General features: G+C 53.1%; 5 protein-coding genes across 5 annotated transcripts; 1 reads left to right on the top strand and 4 right to left on the bottom strand.

Moving 5' to 3' along the window:
• Positions 1 to 78: 78 nt before the first annotated feature.
• Positions 79 to 1,003, bottom strand: PG985_002377 (uncharacterized protein; the record flags this gene model as incomplete). Its single annotated transcript, XM_066822146.1, has 2 exons — positions 79 to 496; positions 558 to 1,003. 2 exons carry the CDS (start codon positions 1,001 to 1,003, stop codon positions 79 to 81), a joined length of 864 nt encoding a protein of 287 aa, XP_066689578.1.
• Positions 1,004 to 6,004: 5,001 nt separating this feature from the next.
• On the bottom strand, positions 6,005 to 6,780 carry PG985_002376 (uncharacterized protein; the record flags this gene model as incomplete). Its single annotated transcript, XM_066822145.1, has 2 exons — positions 6,005 to 6,375; positions 6,477 to 6,780. The coding sequence occupies 2 exons, from the start codon at positions 6,778 to 6,780 to the stop codon at positions 6,005 to 6,007; spliced, it is 675 nt and encodes a 224-aa protein (XP_066689577.1).
• Positions 6,781 to 8,237: 1,457 nt separating this feature from the next.
• PG985_002375 (uncharacterized protein) lies at positions 8,238 to 9,447 on the bottom strand (the record flags this gene model as incomplete). Its single annotated transcript, XM_066822144.1, has 2 exons — positions 8,238 to 9,242; positions 9,304 to 9,447. The coding sequence occupies 2 exons, from the start codon at positions 9,445 to 9,447 to the stop codon at positions 8,238 to 8,240; spliced, it is 1,149 nt and encodes a 382-aa protein (XP_066689576.1).
• Positions 9,448 to 10,104: 657 nt separating this feature from the next.
• PG985_002374 (uncharacterized protein) lies at positions 10,105 to 11,736 on the top strand (the record flags this gene model as incomplete). The annotated part of the gene is made up of 1 exon (XM_066822143.1): positions 10,105 to 11,736. The coding sequence occupies one exon, from the start codon at positions 10,105 to 10,107 to the stop codon at positions 11,734 to 11,736; it is 1,632 nt and encodes a 543-aa protein (XP_066689575.1).
• A 734-nt stretch (positions 11,737 to 12,470) lies between these two features.
• Positions 12,471 to 13,405, bottom strand: PG985_002373 (uncharacterized protein; the record flags this gene model as incomplete). The annotated part of the gene is given in 3 exon segments (XM_066822142.1): positions 12,471 to 12,684; positions 12,755 to 13,254; positions 13,265 to 13,405. The coding sequence occupies 3 exon segments, from the start codon at positions 13,403 to 13,405 to the stop codon at positions 12,480 to 12,482; spliced, it is 846 nt and encodes a 281-aa protein (XP_066689574.1). The 3' UTR covers positions 12,471 to 12,479.
• Positions 13,406 to 14,866: the final 1,461 nt, after the last annotated feature.

The following is a 14,866-nucleotide window of genomic DNA, read 5'->3' as shown; positions in this document are numbered from 1 at the left end:
GTAGAATTTTACGGCCGCTTCAGAGCACTGGACAGCAACATGGCTCTCGGAAACCGCATCAGGATGCTCCAAGACTCCTCAGCGAGATCGCAACTTTTGTCGTCTCTTATCACAAGGGGTATTGCAGTTCAGGCAGGTCCAGCCCGACTCCTTGATATGGTTGCGATGGAGGCACTTGGTGCATCGGAACCATTTGGACGAGACCTTCCGGTTCTGGTACCACTCGTCGTCTTCCTTGCCATTCTTGCGGATCAGGTCTTCCTTATGATACTCGCGCAAGTGATCGCGGCAGTGGTCCATCCGGTGGAAGGGCTCCGTGTGCCGCCCGCACTTGGTGTAGTCGCAAAAGTAGCTGACCTTCTGGTCCGGCGGCGCATGGACGTGATCCCAGTGCCGGTCCAGGTCGGCCTTGCGCTTGAAGGGCTTGGATTCACACCCGGGGTAGAGGCAGGTGTGCCCCTCGGGCTGGCCTGGCGATACGGGCTCCGTGCGGGGACTGTTCGCAGAACCAGTCAGCATATCTTAAGAAGTGTCGTGTCTGCATGATGGGCACCTACATCATGTCTTCCGTGGGGCTCGCCGCCGGAGGCAAAGAGTCGGTGGGAGAAGAGGTATAGTTTTGCTGGACAGTCTCGGGCGGCGATGCATAGTCGTAGTAGTATTGCGGACTATCATCATGCACAAGGGCTGGCTGGCCATCATACCACCGGTCATCCTCATTCTTCAGAATCCCCGACGGAAAGGAATGGCTATACCCGTTGTATCCCGTGTTGTCATCGTGGTAAGACAGCTCCCCCGACAGCGGAGTAAGGGGCACTTCAGGATAAGGGTAACTTCCGGACGAGGAGGTAGAGTGGTACGAAATGTTAGAATCACCACGGCTCATAGGAACATCAGGTGGCGAGGCGATAGGTGAATAGCTTGCCGCGCCACCTGATGATGGATCTGGATGGTAGCTGTAAGCTAGCGGTTGGGATTGAGGGTAATAGTGATTGGTGTCCATGTTGTCTCTGCTTTCCCGGTTTGTAAGAGGGAAGGCGATGCTGTCGTCACGTTTCTTGCCGTACTGTGGTCCGATGCGAGGAGTGAAGACTTAAGTTAATGCACACATATAAAAGATAGTAGTGAGGTTCGTTCTCGTAGATATAACAGTCTTGCCCACGGACTATGCCGGTTGAACCACTTAGTTGTTTTCGGAACAAACTTGAGTGAACGGGTGGGGATCATTTGAACCCCTTTTGCTTGACTGATATGTGCTGTAGGGACATTCGGAATCACTGGCATGTGCTGGGAAATGTTTGTGTTGTGGGGTGATATGATAGATTGTTTGATGGGAAATATCAGATGAGGTTCAAGGGACGAACGGATATATGTAAAGGTGTAACGAGCTCCACGTTCTCTAGCTTGAGCTCTTGAGGCCAATAGAGGATGTGCACTTTCGTCGAGTGAGGCTTCCATAGAGCGAGGCAAGCATGGCATGTCTGATGGCGTCTATAGTGACCGATTAACGCCTTCAATGACTCTAAGATATGCACGCAGCCGAACTGATAGAGGCAGACTCGCCCAGACGGGATGTTATGCCTCTCATCCTGGTCATGTATGGGAGTACATCAGGTCCGCTGTGGACTCGGTACGGCTGTCAGATGCAGTCGAAGGCCAAGGGTGGCTTGTCAGCCAATCGCGGGAGCATGCGGCCACGAAGCAGAAGAAAGCACAAGACCGGAGCTCTAGAACCCCCAGATACGCATGGTGGGCATATTCTGTTGAGCAGCGCTGTTCCGGCATGCCGATAACTTTGCATGGCCTGAGATTCGGTGTGTTAAGTTTGGCCTATCGGGGACGCTGGCCAATGTGGCTATGACAGTTTTAACACATATGATGGCTTGCCGCGCAAAATGCCTAAGGCTCCCCCATGCAGCAGCAGTCTGCCTTGCGATACCCCACTTCCCAAGAGCCATATGTAGGGCTTCCATCTTTCTAGAATATGGGGCTGGTGGTGTGGTGTCCTCGAGGAGTTGCAGATGGAAAGGGGCTGGTGCTCATTGCATTGCGGTGTACCCAATTGTGTAGGTCAAGCTACCGTGCCTTCGTGCCTTGGTCGTCGATCATCCACCACCTCGTGCGTGCAAGGGTGTCGGTTCCGTAGGGAACATTGGTTTGGACGCAACCCTCCATGCCTTCCTGTACCATCCAATATGGATCTCCCTCGTCACTTCTCATTGAAGGGAATTTTTGTGTCATCGCAAACGCGGAAGATAGGCCTTCTTCTCGGAGGTGGTGTAGTTGGGCCAATCAACTTGAAGCAAGCCGTGCAGGGCAGCAGGGATGGGCAGCTGTTGCCTAAAGTTTAACGTCACAGCCTCGAATGGAATCTTACTTTCTACAACTCCTCGTCCCTTCCCGAACGCGGACATTGATGGCTGTTCGATATTTCTGGATGCAAGGGTGTGCGCATCTTCCCGCGCACGCGGTCCTGCATTTGGCTGTGTGTGAGAGTCGGTGGTGTCTTACTCCAGGTTCCCACTCGCTTGCATTGCGTCCCGCGGAAGCTCATCCGGTTTCCTCGTTCATCTCTAAAGCAATTGAGATGATGCAGGTCGTCTCCATCAATACAAACATCCATGTACTTACCACTTATACACTGCTTGTCTGGGATCTTGAACATTGTGTTCTTTCCAATCTTTTCCGGCGGCGGGCGGTGTTCAGACCCCTCGATCTTTCTGCGAAGTCCATTGTTTGCCCTAGAGGTTGCCTTCACAGGCTGCCTTGCCAGCGCATCGCTGGCTCGTCCAATTCGAGCTGATGCCTCCATTTGCCCGGACCGGGGTATTTGGTGAGAGATGTCTGCACCTGTGGGAATACCAGTACTACCATCCTCTCATCCATCCCTCTTTGTTGACTCGTCACTCGCGCGGTGACCAAAAAGCGTATAGCAGATGCTGACAAGTGAGGCGGACTCGGCGAGCTTTGAGACACGGGCTTGTTTTCCACTGCAGCAGAGCTTCCCTTTCCATTCAATAACGAAGCGCGGAGGCGCCAAAGCCTTTAGCCTCCCCCTTTGGGAAGCCCGGCTGTCCTGCAGTGTCAACATCATCAGCAAGTCGACTTCACAAGATGTTTGTGGACAACAACAACCCACCATTTCGACACCGAGGCCCATCCCTGCCTATCTTGTGCCACCGGTGCCATGACAGAAGTCTACCCCATCCTGCAGCTCCAGGATTGGAGCCAACTCGGTATAGTAAAGCGGTGGGAAAAATGCCGCTGCATCGAATTTTGGGAATTTCCTATCAAAGAGCTCCGATCTACATGGAACAACTGCCAGACGCCAGCCAACTTTATGCCATCCTCGGTAAGACGTACACACGAAATCAACGGATGCATTTTCAACAAAAGTCTCGGGCAAAGCAATACTGATACTCAGTTACTTTATACAATTTATATTGTAGTAAAACGGCATTGATTCCCAACGCTACACAAGTTGGGCATCAACGCAGGTACCAATCATTGCACTGCAGCGTTGCTTTTCGCCATTCACTATATCCAGACTGTGGGTAAGTGGTGGTGCCACGTTTCTCAAGCACAACAGGTCTCAAGCAACACACCAATAGATGAGGCTTATTTCTTTTCCCCTCATACCGGACCATGCCATATCACACTCTGTCTATATGCTCATTGATATGTTATATCGTGCAACGATAACCAATATATCCATTTGATGTTGGCAAAAACCACCACAGTCAGCCTTGCCACTTACACGACATGTAGATATATCGATGTCGTCACCCGCAAGAATGTAGGTGATACAGCTTTTCCATTGGTCATCCGACTCTGCACGATGACTAACACACTATACGCCTGTCACACATTTTCTCAGTATTACGTCGGTGCCTACTGCCGACTTGGAGCATTGAAAGGCTCTGTCGCTCCGGCTTACTTGTAATTTCACAGACAGCCAAGCATCATGTTATGGTTCAGTTCAGAAAGGTCTTAATGGAGTCCTAACGCAACGATTGTCTACACCTCTGTAGCTGTACTCATGTGCCCCAAGCTAGATAAGGGCGTTACTGCGCCATAGCATCATTGATCAAAGCAAGGCTGCCATTCCGGCGTCCTAGGCCAGACTCGGCTTGACGAACTAGGTTGCCTGAGCACCCAGCCAAGCACCGTGTATCGTTAGAACTCGAGGACACCACCCTGGTCCACTTGAGTGCTACGGTACGAAAAGATGTCCACAGAAGACTCACTGGGGCGAAGACAGCCACCACAGCAAGCCCATTTACTTACATGCTACTGTGGGTGTCAACATTTACCCCGTCATGAAAAAGTGAAGCATGCTTCGGCTATGAATCCTTCAAAAACCAAACAGGATGGCTTTCGATATCATACGACTAAGTGATCGTCTTGCCTTGCTCTCATTGGCTGAAACCAGGCGATCGGAAGATATTGCCTGCGAAGCCGTCGCGTGTCCTGGCTGCACAATAGGGCGAGCCCGGCTCTCGGTCGTGCATGCGATTGAGCAGGCCAATCTCATACAAGCCTGGCCGGAACTGTCAGGAGCAAAGGGGAATGGGGAATGGGGAATGGAGGTCTGCCTTGTCAACAGCCTGTTGTACGGTACACACTCCGGATAGGGCGCCTTGTTTGGTCCACTCGATGGGAGCGTTTCCTGAAGATCGTACTCGAGGCTTTACCCCTAGGTTTGGGATTCATGTTCATGAGTCGCCGCCTCGTTCATCCGATGGATTATATGCTTGCATCGCACACACAAGTTTCATGCCCTGCAAACGTCTCAAATCGTGGGCCTGAGGGGTGGTGTGCGGGAGTGGACAGGGGCAAGCCGCCTCAACAAAACAACAGGAGCAACGTTCGCATACGGCTGATGGATGCCAGTCAACCACACCAAACAGAGGCAGTGCCTATTTCGCTTGGTCTATCGCTATACCATGGGGCGATGGGCGAATGGGCAAAACCAGACAGAGCTGATGATGATACATTCTAGGAAGATACTGACATGGCGCAGGACCAGAGCCGGCATGATACTCATCGAGCACCACTGAACTCCACGATCTAGAATGAGGCGACCGTCCGGTGCCAGTATCAGGGGATATTCCCGCCTCACCCCGTATCGTCTTACGGAGATATGTTTGACGTTCATGAAACCTCTGACCCCTGACCACAGAAGCCCCGGGAAATCAGATTTCAGGGCCATCGGGGAAGGAGAAACGCAAACACTTGGTCCCATCCAAACGCGATGAATCAATTAGGTCCAAAGCAAGCATGGAAGCGATTTCCCCCGCTCGAGGTTTCACTGATGGAGGAAGCATGAACGCAAACAGGAGGCCGTCGAAGTCATGGAAACATTTGGCTTCTGTCCTACCCATACATCACCATCATAACGTATGTAGGAAGGGAAATCAACGTCATCACCACATCTAAGCCACCTAGGTATTTAATAAGCGCTTGATTAAAGTATAAATGCTAATAAGAGTAATTGGCCGAGATCTGGCACCCCTTGCCAGAGGAATGCCAAATGAAAAAGGGGTTCATGACATGACGTTCAGGCGAGCGCCAGCGCCAGCGCCAGCGTCGTTTGTTCCAAGTGAGATAGTGTTCGTAGCAAAACAAAATAAGTGAAGAACTCCGTTTTCTGCAATGATATTGGAGATGCTGATCGGTCTCGCTTCTCCCATACCCCACCCCCTTTCATCACCTCTTATCACCTTCCCTCGTCTCTAAACCCGCATTCGCCATGGCGCAGTTCAAGGTTTTCTCCCTTCTGGAGAAATTTCGAAGTAAGATATGTAACCGCAGCGAAATGATAGGTGTAGTGGTGGCAAAACAAGCTTTGCCTCAGCTCAGCCAGCAGCCACATGAGCAGGCGATATGCTCGCAGCATAGCCCTGCACAATTTGCCCATACTTTTCTGATATATTCTCTCGGCTTTGTGCGCCCGTAGGCCAATAGATTGCCGAGTTCCACGGAGCGACACTGATCCACCCATTCACAATAGAGCCACAGCAAAGGCAAGACCAGCCACCAACCCGATGGGCGCTTGCGACCCCGTTGCGGCCGCCGTCACGATGGCCGGCGGCGCCGTCGAGCTCGTAGATGCGACTACTGGCGGTGTGGAGGTCTTGTTAGTGCCTGCAGGAGTCGGCAACATAGTCACCGTTACCGTCAGGCAGGGCGATGTCGACGCGGCGGTGGGCGACATTTTCGGCGAGGAAGATGTGGCCGCCGGCGCGGGGGCGGAGCTCTTGAAGCTCCCGGCCGCCGTCGCCGAGCCCATGGCGCTGCCCATACCGCTGGCGAGGCCCGAAGCACTGGCGGCGCCTGGGGCGGAGCTCTTGCATGTTTTGACGCAGTTACATACTGTTGGTTTCCAAGAACGTCAGTATGTACGTATACATAAGCTCACCTATTCCCTCTTGCACGGGAGGAGGAGGATGGAGAGGAGGCGAATTGCTACTAACCTGCCTGGCTGCCATCGATGACTGCTTGGTACTTGGCCGAAGGGCAACCATCCTTCACGCACCCCTCAATGGCCGCCATCATGCCCGCCTGCTGCGCGCACTGGCAGGCGAAGTCGGTGCCGGAGCAGCCTATGTCCGGCGCCCCCCTCATGAAGCACATCTGGGCACATTTCGGGATCTTGGTTTGGGCCACCGTCATACACATCTTGTCGCTGCCGCCACCGCCATGGTCATCGTTCGCCAGAGCACCGCAGCCGAGTAGCCCCAAAACTGTACCACCAAACAACAGTCGATGACACTTCATGGTTGTTTGAGAGTTCGCAAAATCAACAAGAAAACTGAAAATATGATTTATAAAGCGAGCGTTGTTGGGTATGCAGTCACAACAGACGTTATGCCGTCTGTATGGGTGCTGGGGTGCTGGGAAGCCGGAAAACGGTTGGGCACATCTTGCAGCAGTGTATTGCACTAAGCCCTTCGAACGAGGGAATAAGAGGAAGAAAAGACCACGGTAAAGCCATTATATATGACCTCACGAAGCCAACTGCATACCCCCTTTACCAAACAGCAATAACGTCAGTAGTGAACGGGGCGTCTGGGGGCGTATGGCCACGCCTGGGCTAAGAACCCTTTGGGACGAACGAACGCGCAAGCTAGCCAGGGGCTCGATCAAGGACCTGCGTGGGAGCCGCAAAGTCAAATCATTCGCTTGCGCTGGGGCCCGGCCCGTCGAAATAACAGAACGTTCGAAGGAGCAGGCAACTATCGCCTGGCTGTGCCGCGTGAGCCACGAACACGCTGAATCATGCGCTTCTTCTTCTTCTCTGGGGGAAATGGCTTATTGTTATTGTGCCAATACGCCATACTCAGCAAACGACTCCGACATTCATGTCCACCACCGCCTCTTCTAATCAAGAAGAAACAGTTCCCGTCAAACACACTGGCTGCCTCCCTCACCAAGTTCAAGCCGATGGAGATGCCAGTGAGTATCTTGGCCGATCTTAAACACAGCAATTAGAGACTGGGACCTAGAGCCTGATTTGGAATTTTGGATGGTGTGCCTGAAGACGAGATGATCCCTTTGATGGACATATCCGAAGAGACTTTCCTATTATTCGTGGCGATACACACACTGGCGGCAAAACGGAAGGGAAGACCACAATCCAGCAGAGCCATCTCGAGTCATTAGTCAATCGAAGGTTTGCCCGCCCATATTGTGAGAAGCGTCTCTGACTGGTCCACCGACGCCTCCCCACGAAAGCTTGAAAAGGAATGAGATGAATTACCATGGAAATACACTTTCAGGCGTGATCAAGCCCCTTATGCACCCAGATTTCCATGGTTGTTTTGCAAACGCTTAACAGTACGACGCGATAATTGGTTTTCTATCAGCCAATAAGAGATACTCCAGTGACATCGCCTGCTCGAGATACGATGATTCTTGCATAGCCTTACTGAGCCGCTAATACCAGCCTCGGTAACCAAGAACGACTCGCTTCTCTATTTCGATGTCTGCGATGATCTGGCGCTGGGGCTAGGCCATACTAGCAACAAATGTCATGCGAGGAAAGGTCCCGCGGTTAGTTAAGTAGGGAAAGCTCATGAACATGGGAATAGGTGCGTGCCGTGACTTGCCACGCTGCGCACTACTGAGTTGTTTTCCTCCCTCGGTCAACTGGCTTCCAAAACAGCTGCAGTCTTCGTAGCCCTTACTGTGGATAGCATGAATGCAAGTCTTCTCGCTTATCCCTACTCGTTTGTCTAGTTCTCATCGAGGTCCATGTCGGGATCAGGGTAATTCGCCGACGCTTCGTACTTGTCGCCATCTTCTTCTGAGGCACCGCCACTGCCCATGCCTTCATCGTCGTCTTGGTTTATGCTCATTGCAGAGGCATCGCGCAACTCATGCCGAGGGGCTGGAGTTGACCTAGACTCATTATCATCCGAGCTTATGGTTCTGGAATTAGAAGCAGCCCGTCCTCCGACATCCGCATCCCCCTGAGGGTGAAAGTCTCCGATTAGTTGTTTCCCCTTCGCACGCTGACCTCGAGGTGTCTTCTTGGTAGACTTTCTTCGACTCTTATTGTCCTTGGTCTTAGCAACGACAGTCACCTCGTCCGTCTCCCCCTTTTTCTTCTTGAGCGCAATGAACTTGGCTAAGAAATCGCCCTGCTCGACTCGTTCCCGCGAAGCCCCTGGCTCGGGCCTCGGCACCAGGACATCTTGATTATGTTCGCTGTCACTTATCTCATAGTCGTCTTCGTCAAACATTATCTTCCGTTGCCGACGCATGACCTTCTCGTTGTTGGGCTTCAAGACCTTCTCCGTGGTCATGATTCTGGCCGAAGAGACGGCCAGGAGATCAATATCGCCATCCAGCCGCTGGACAGCGGGTAGCGGCTCGGCGCCATTGTGCTGAGTGAGAATCATCTCGGAGCCAACGTTCTCTGACCATTGCCCCTCATATATTCGACCTCGATATGATATGACAGGCTTGGCAGAGTGCAGGTCGAGAATCTGGACTTCCTCGGTCGCGTCTGGGTCGTTGTCTTCATTGGCAAACTCCCCATCTCCGCCGTCGGGGGCGTTCTCCTCGTCGTCATCTGCGGCGGGATCTCTGCTGAACTTAGCACGGTCCTCGCTGAATCTGATTGCAAGCATCTCATCGTGGGACTTTTCTTTCAGACCACCACGGCCGTTCATGACAGTCTTTTGCTGTTTGCTGATGAAATCAGTCTTGGAGAGGTCCAGAGTCACATAGTATGTCTAGTTGATGTGAGTGCTCTGAACGACGACGACGGAGAAGTTGGGCTTGGGGCAAACAAACCTCGGTTTCTGTAGTAGAGTACTCGTATTCCCAGTCCGAATCATCATCTTCTTCTTGAGCAAGCGGTACTGAGGCATGGTTGTTAGTGAGCGTCGGATCCGGCCTAGCGGCGTTGAAAGCTGCTGGCTGGTCGGAGTTATCCATCGGGGCGTCGAATAGTTGAATAAGTTGATGGTTTGAGGATGGGTTGCATTGAATGTTCAGCTAATAGAGCTCGGAGCAGTCTGGGTGCAGATTGACATATGATCTGCAAGTAGTCGAATATTGCTGGGTAAGTGGTAAAGAAGTTTCGTATGGTCTCTCAGGATGGGAGATGAATTATTTTCCAATCAACCTTATGAACGAACCTTCCTTGAGTTGGTTCTCGGGATGGTAGCTTTGATCCTTGTTTCCCTCAAAAGACGTGCATGTACCTAACTTACCGCTGTACCTAAGAGTGGGTACTGCCTTCCCAAGGCATGGCATGGCGGGGCATTTCACCAAGTCAATCAATGTCAATTCAACGCTTGCTACCCCTCCATCAGCTGAAGACCTGCCGTGCTAATGTTTTCCGCTCCGGACCACCACCCACCTTATCTGCCCGTTGACTCATTCCAGACCCAGGTTGATCCCGACGCTCTGCCGACTCGCCTACGCATGAAATAGCCCGAGCCGTCTTTCTACAAGGACACTTGTACACGGTATTACTCCAAAGACGCGCCTTCCCCAACACTTGACATCCGTGGCCTGCCCATCGCATACGAATCCGCCCTCGTTACTGCATCCCACTTAGAGGAAGATATAACACACCCACCGGCCGCTATGCCGACAGTCTATCTGCTCGACTACGTAGCGGGCAACGTTCGCTCTCTCTCCAACGCCATCGAAAAGTGCGGCTACACTGTTTCTCGCGTTAGCTCCCCCGAAGAGGTTGCCAATGCCGACAAGCTGATCCTGCCGGGCGTCGGCCACTTCGGCCACTGCATGTCGCAGCTCGCCTCGGCTGGCTACCTGCCTGCCGTCAAGGCCCATATTGCCGCCGGTAAACCCTTCATGGCCATCTGCGTCGGCATACAAGCGCTATTCGAAGGATCCGTCGAGGACCCGGGCGTCTCGGGCTTGGGACTCATCAAGGGAAGCTTGGACCGGTTTGACGACAAGGACAAGAGCGTACCACACATCGGCTGGAACAGCGCCAACTCGGGCTCGAAAAGCCTGCACGACCTACAGCCGGGCAGCAAGTACTATTATGTCCACAGCTACAAGTATCCTTACAAAGCCGGAGAGCTCGAGGCGCAAGGGTGGACAGTAGCCACCGGAACATACGGAAACGAAACTTTTGTGGGCGCAGTGGCTAAGGACAACATCTTGGCGACGCAGTTCCACCCCGAAAAGAGCGGCGTAGCAGGTCTGAGGGTCCTCAAGTCCTTCCTTACCGGCGAAGGCGTAAAGTCACTGGGCCAGCAGCTCACCGGCCCTGCGCCGACAGGCGGCTTGACCCGCCGCGTGATAGCGTGTCTTGATGTGAGAACGAATGACCAGGGCGACCTGGTCGTCACCAAGGGAGACCAATATGATGTGCGCGAAAAGGGCGACGAGCGCGGCGTGCGAAATCTCGGCAAGCCCGTCGAGATGGCCAAGAAATACTACGAGCAAGGCGCGGATGAGGTGACATTCTTGAACATTACCTCCTTCCGCGACTGCCCTATTGCCGATCTGCCCATGCTTGAAATTCTGCGCCGTACAGCAGAAACCGTCTTTGTGCCCCTGACCATCGGCGGAGGAATTCGCGACACCGTTGATACGGATGGCACCAAGGTCTCGGCTCTGGAAATCGCCACCATGTACTTCAAGAGCGGCGCGGACAAGGTGAGTATCGGTAGCGATGCTGTACTGGCGGCCGAGGAGTATTACAGCCTCGGCAGAAAGCTGTTTGGCAACACGGCCATCGAGCAGATCAGCCGAGCGTACGGCAACCAGGCGGTCGTCGTCTCCATCGACCCCAAGCGCGTGTTCGTGCCCAAGCAAGACGCCACGCGCCACGCGACCATCCACACCGCGTTCCCCGGCCCCAAGGGCGAAGAGTACTGCTGGTACGCTTGCACCATCAAGGGCGGCCGTGAAACCCGCGACATGGACGTCGTCGAGCTGGTCCAGGCCGTTGAGGCCATGGGCGCCGGCGAGATCCTGCTCAACTGCATCGACCGCGACGGCACCAACAGCGGCTTCGACCTCGAGCTCATCAACCAGGTCAAGAGCTCGATCCGCATCCCCGTCATCGCCTCGAGCGGCGCCGGCAACCCCAGCCACTTTGAGGAGGTCTTCCAGAAGACCCCGACCGATGCCGCCTTGGGCGCGGGCATGTTCCACCGGGGCGAGTACACGGTGCAGCAGGTCAAGGATCACCTGGCCGAAAAGGGGCTCGAGGTCAGGAAGTTTGAAGGTGACTTGTAGGAGGCAGCATGTAGCGGCGACAGCGGTGGAAAATAAAGCGAATGAATAGCAACTAAGGAAATGGAAAACGGATGGATGGGCCGGAATTTTTGGGGCTTTATAGAGAGAACGGCTTATGTGATGACACTTGAAATGATACACTTAGCCCAAAGGTACCGATCTCAGGACAAATAGGAGCAGGTAGACGAACATATCACCACATCCAGACTAGTCACATGTAGGTGACCATGTACGTCAAATCATATATCACAGGCATAGAGAACGCGGATAGATAAAAAGGAATGCATATTCCTGTATTGAAAGCTTTTACCCTCTCGTAAGAACTACCTAAACAACGACGAACCTTGGGCAAAAACGCACCCATTACTACAAAGGCCCAGAAACACAATCCCCGATACAACCGAATGGACGACGACAGGTAGAAGTACAGACTAGGTTTCGCAACCAACAATCTGGCCAACATTAGTACGTACAACAAACTGGTCAGGCAAGATACAACCCAAGACGTTGATTTCCCGACAGGAACGCCAAAATGCATTTTTGTCACCGATGCAGAATCAAGACATGGACTGGGAAAAGAAAGGAATAGAGTTCGCAAACACAATGCTCAGAGCGACCGGCAAATCCCCCAGAACCCCAGGCAGACGATGCGATCGGAAACGACGGTATCGAGCGGCGGCGAAGAATGATGCCGATGAGAAAAACCTAAAACTCCTAATCAAGTGACTACGTGGTGGGAATTCTTAGACTTCCATGCCCATGAATAACCACTTGTTGCTGGTGGTGTCCAGCTCTTTGGACCAGTGGTCCAGCGTGGTGAGTTCGAAGCCAACCCACTGAAGACTTCTCATCAGTGCTTTGGCGTCGTCCTCAGGTATCGATCGTTCCATGCAGATGACGACGCGGGAGCATTCCAATGGGTCGGCGAGCTCGATCAAGCCGATAAGACTGCGCAGGCGAAGTTAGCATCTTGTAATCGCAGGGCAATTGGTTGGGGAAAAGGGTGAAAAACACTTACGCTTGCTTCAAGTCGCGACCAATGAGCCCCGAGTCAAAGAAGGCAAAGAGGGATCTCTCTTCGCCGTCGTCGGCAACGAACGCGCGGAAGCTAGCACCTCCAACGTAGTCCCAGAACTCCATCCATCCACAGAGTCCTGCGGCGCCTTTCATCATGTGGCTGCCCACGCTGGAGGAATAGGAAGACGGTGGTGTGAAGTAATCGTCAGGTGGTGTAGGTGGTGTTTGAACACCCGTCAGGACGGAGCCATTACCGACCATGTTCCCCTCAACCTGGAACACGGTTTTCATAGTCTCGCAAAAGAATCTCTCACATTCTTCCCTGATCTGGAGTGTTGCCCCCCCTCGGCGGCTGGCGGTGTTGCGGCGGGTCGAACTGGCGTGCTTCTTGGCTTTGGGCTTGATAGCGAGCTCGTTGTTCGAGGTGATGGCCGCGAGGGGGGGACTTGTCGGAGGGGATGGTAAACCTGAGATAGGAACCTCAGGAATACCACTCGGCCCCTGCAGCCACGGTAGTGCAGTAGTGCATGCCCTTCAGCGAGGCCGAAGGGTCAACGAAGTAGCAACTGGCGAGGACATTGGCCTGGCGCGCCACGGCCTCGCCATAGTTACTACTAAAATTATTATTACTGTTGTTTTTCATTGGCGCCATTGCTCCTGATTGGCTCCAGGGCTATTTCTTGGGATACTGGTTTCGGAAGGGGAGGTGGTCCGTAGACAATCGGCGGTAGTGGCGAGGCGGTTGAGGTGTTTGACTCGTGTGCAGGATGCGCGAGGTGTTTGCGGTGACAATTGGCTTCGTGGATGCAGGTGGCAGGTCGCAAGAGGTGTAGGTTATCTGATTGGGACTTGTTGATGAGGTGTGTTTGTGTCTGGGATTCTGAACTTTGAGAAAAACTCGGGCGAGGTTGTGTGGTTGGTAGGTGATGTGACAGCGGTCAAAGGGAAAAGCAAAAGCAGGAATTGGCAGATTGGGGAAGGGCGAACAACGAGGAGAAATAGGTGCGAAGGTTCAATGCTCGAATGCACAATCGGAGATAGGTGGATCTGATTGGGCGTCCAATGCGACCAATGCGCCCACTAAGTTCTGGAAACGGCTTTTGGCTCCAGCGCCTACCCTGGTCTTTCCTGCTGGTTCTGCTCCCTAGCCCAGGAGCCCAGCCCGGAGCGTGGCAACAGTTGTTAGAGCCACCAACCTTACCTCACTCAATTCGGCCGTCCATTCCATCAATCATCTCCATTCACTCATACACGTTTTGCTTTGTATTGAATTGGCAATTCCTTTAGTCATATTACACCACAAAAACCAAAGGACAAGGAATTCCAAGTGTTACAGTACTACTAGATAGAAAGGCACATGCTCTGGGCTGGTACTATTACTACGTTGTGGTTCGATATTGACTCACCAATTGTCGGAGACCAGATGTTAGCAGGGCTACCAGTGACTATCATGTCCGGTAAGGGTTCGGTGCTGGAATCTAGCAAGTAACGCAATATTGGGCCACACCGGTATGCGGCACCCTTCCAATCATTCGAGTCACCCGCTTCGGCTTACACCGCACTCCCTCCTGCTACAACTAGCCTCTTGCTGTTTTGTCCTCTTTCTCGTCTCCAACAATCCATTTCCATTGCTTCCGAGAGCTGTTCCGAAAAGGCCGGTTGCTGCAACAGCGGCAGTCCCCAAGCGCTTGGCGTCAATATGCACCCGGTTAATCCAGGCAGCCAGGGTCCTCTTTACGGTTCCATCGTAGGTAGCGATAGTGCATGATGCCATCTTGACCGTTGCCATGGAGTGTATCCGTAATACACAGACATCGGAGCCTTTGCGCGTTGTACTGTACGTACGATGGCTACTGCGATGGCAGCATGCAACTGGCATGCATAACATGCATCCGGCGTTCAGCATCCTTCACCTGCCTCCTGCCCGCCCACTTTGTCCCACATCTGCTGTTTTGGGTGTGGTTGGCTGGTTGGTCTCGTCCGGAAGTAGGAGGCTTGGGGGAGAGAAACAAAGGCAGCGTGCCCCGCAATCCCAGAATCCTAGGCGGAGGAGGGGTCCCACTCAACCCAACTCCATTAAGCTGAATCGGGTATCGATAAGGCATGAGAGACA

The sequence above is a fragment of the Apiospora marii genome (assembly GCF_038362585.1).
Source record: "Apiospora marii strain CBS 49790 chromosome Unknown utg000002l_segment0_segment0, whole genome shotgun sequence".
NCBI classification, from domain to species: domain Eukaryota; kingdom Fungi; phylum Ascomycota; class Sordariomycetes; order Amphisphaeriales; family Apiosporaceae; genus Apiospora; species Apiospora marii.
This window is presented reverse-complemented; position numbering and strand designations above follow the sequence as displayed.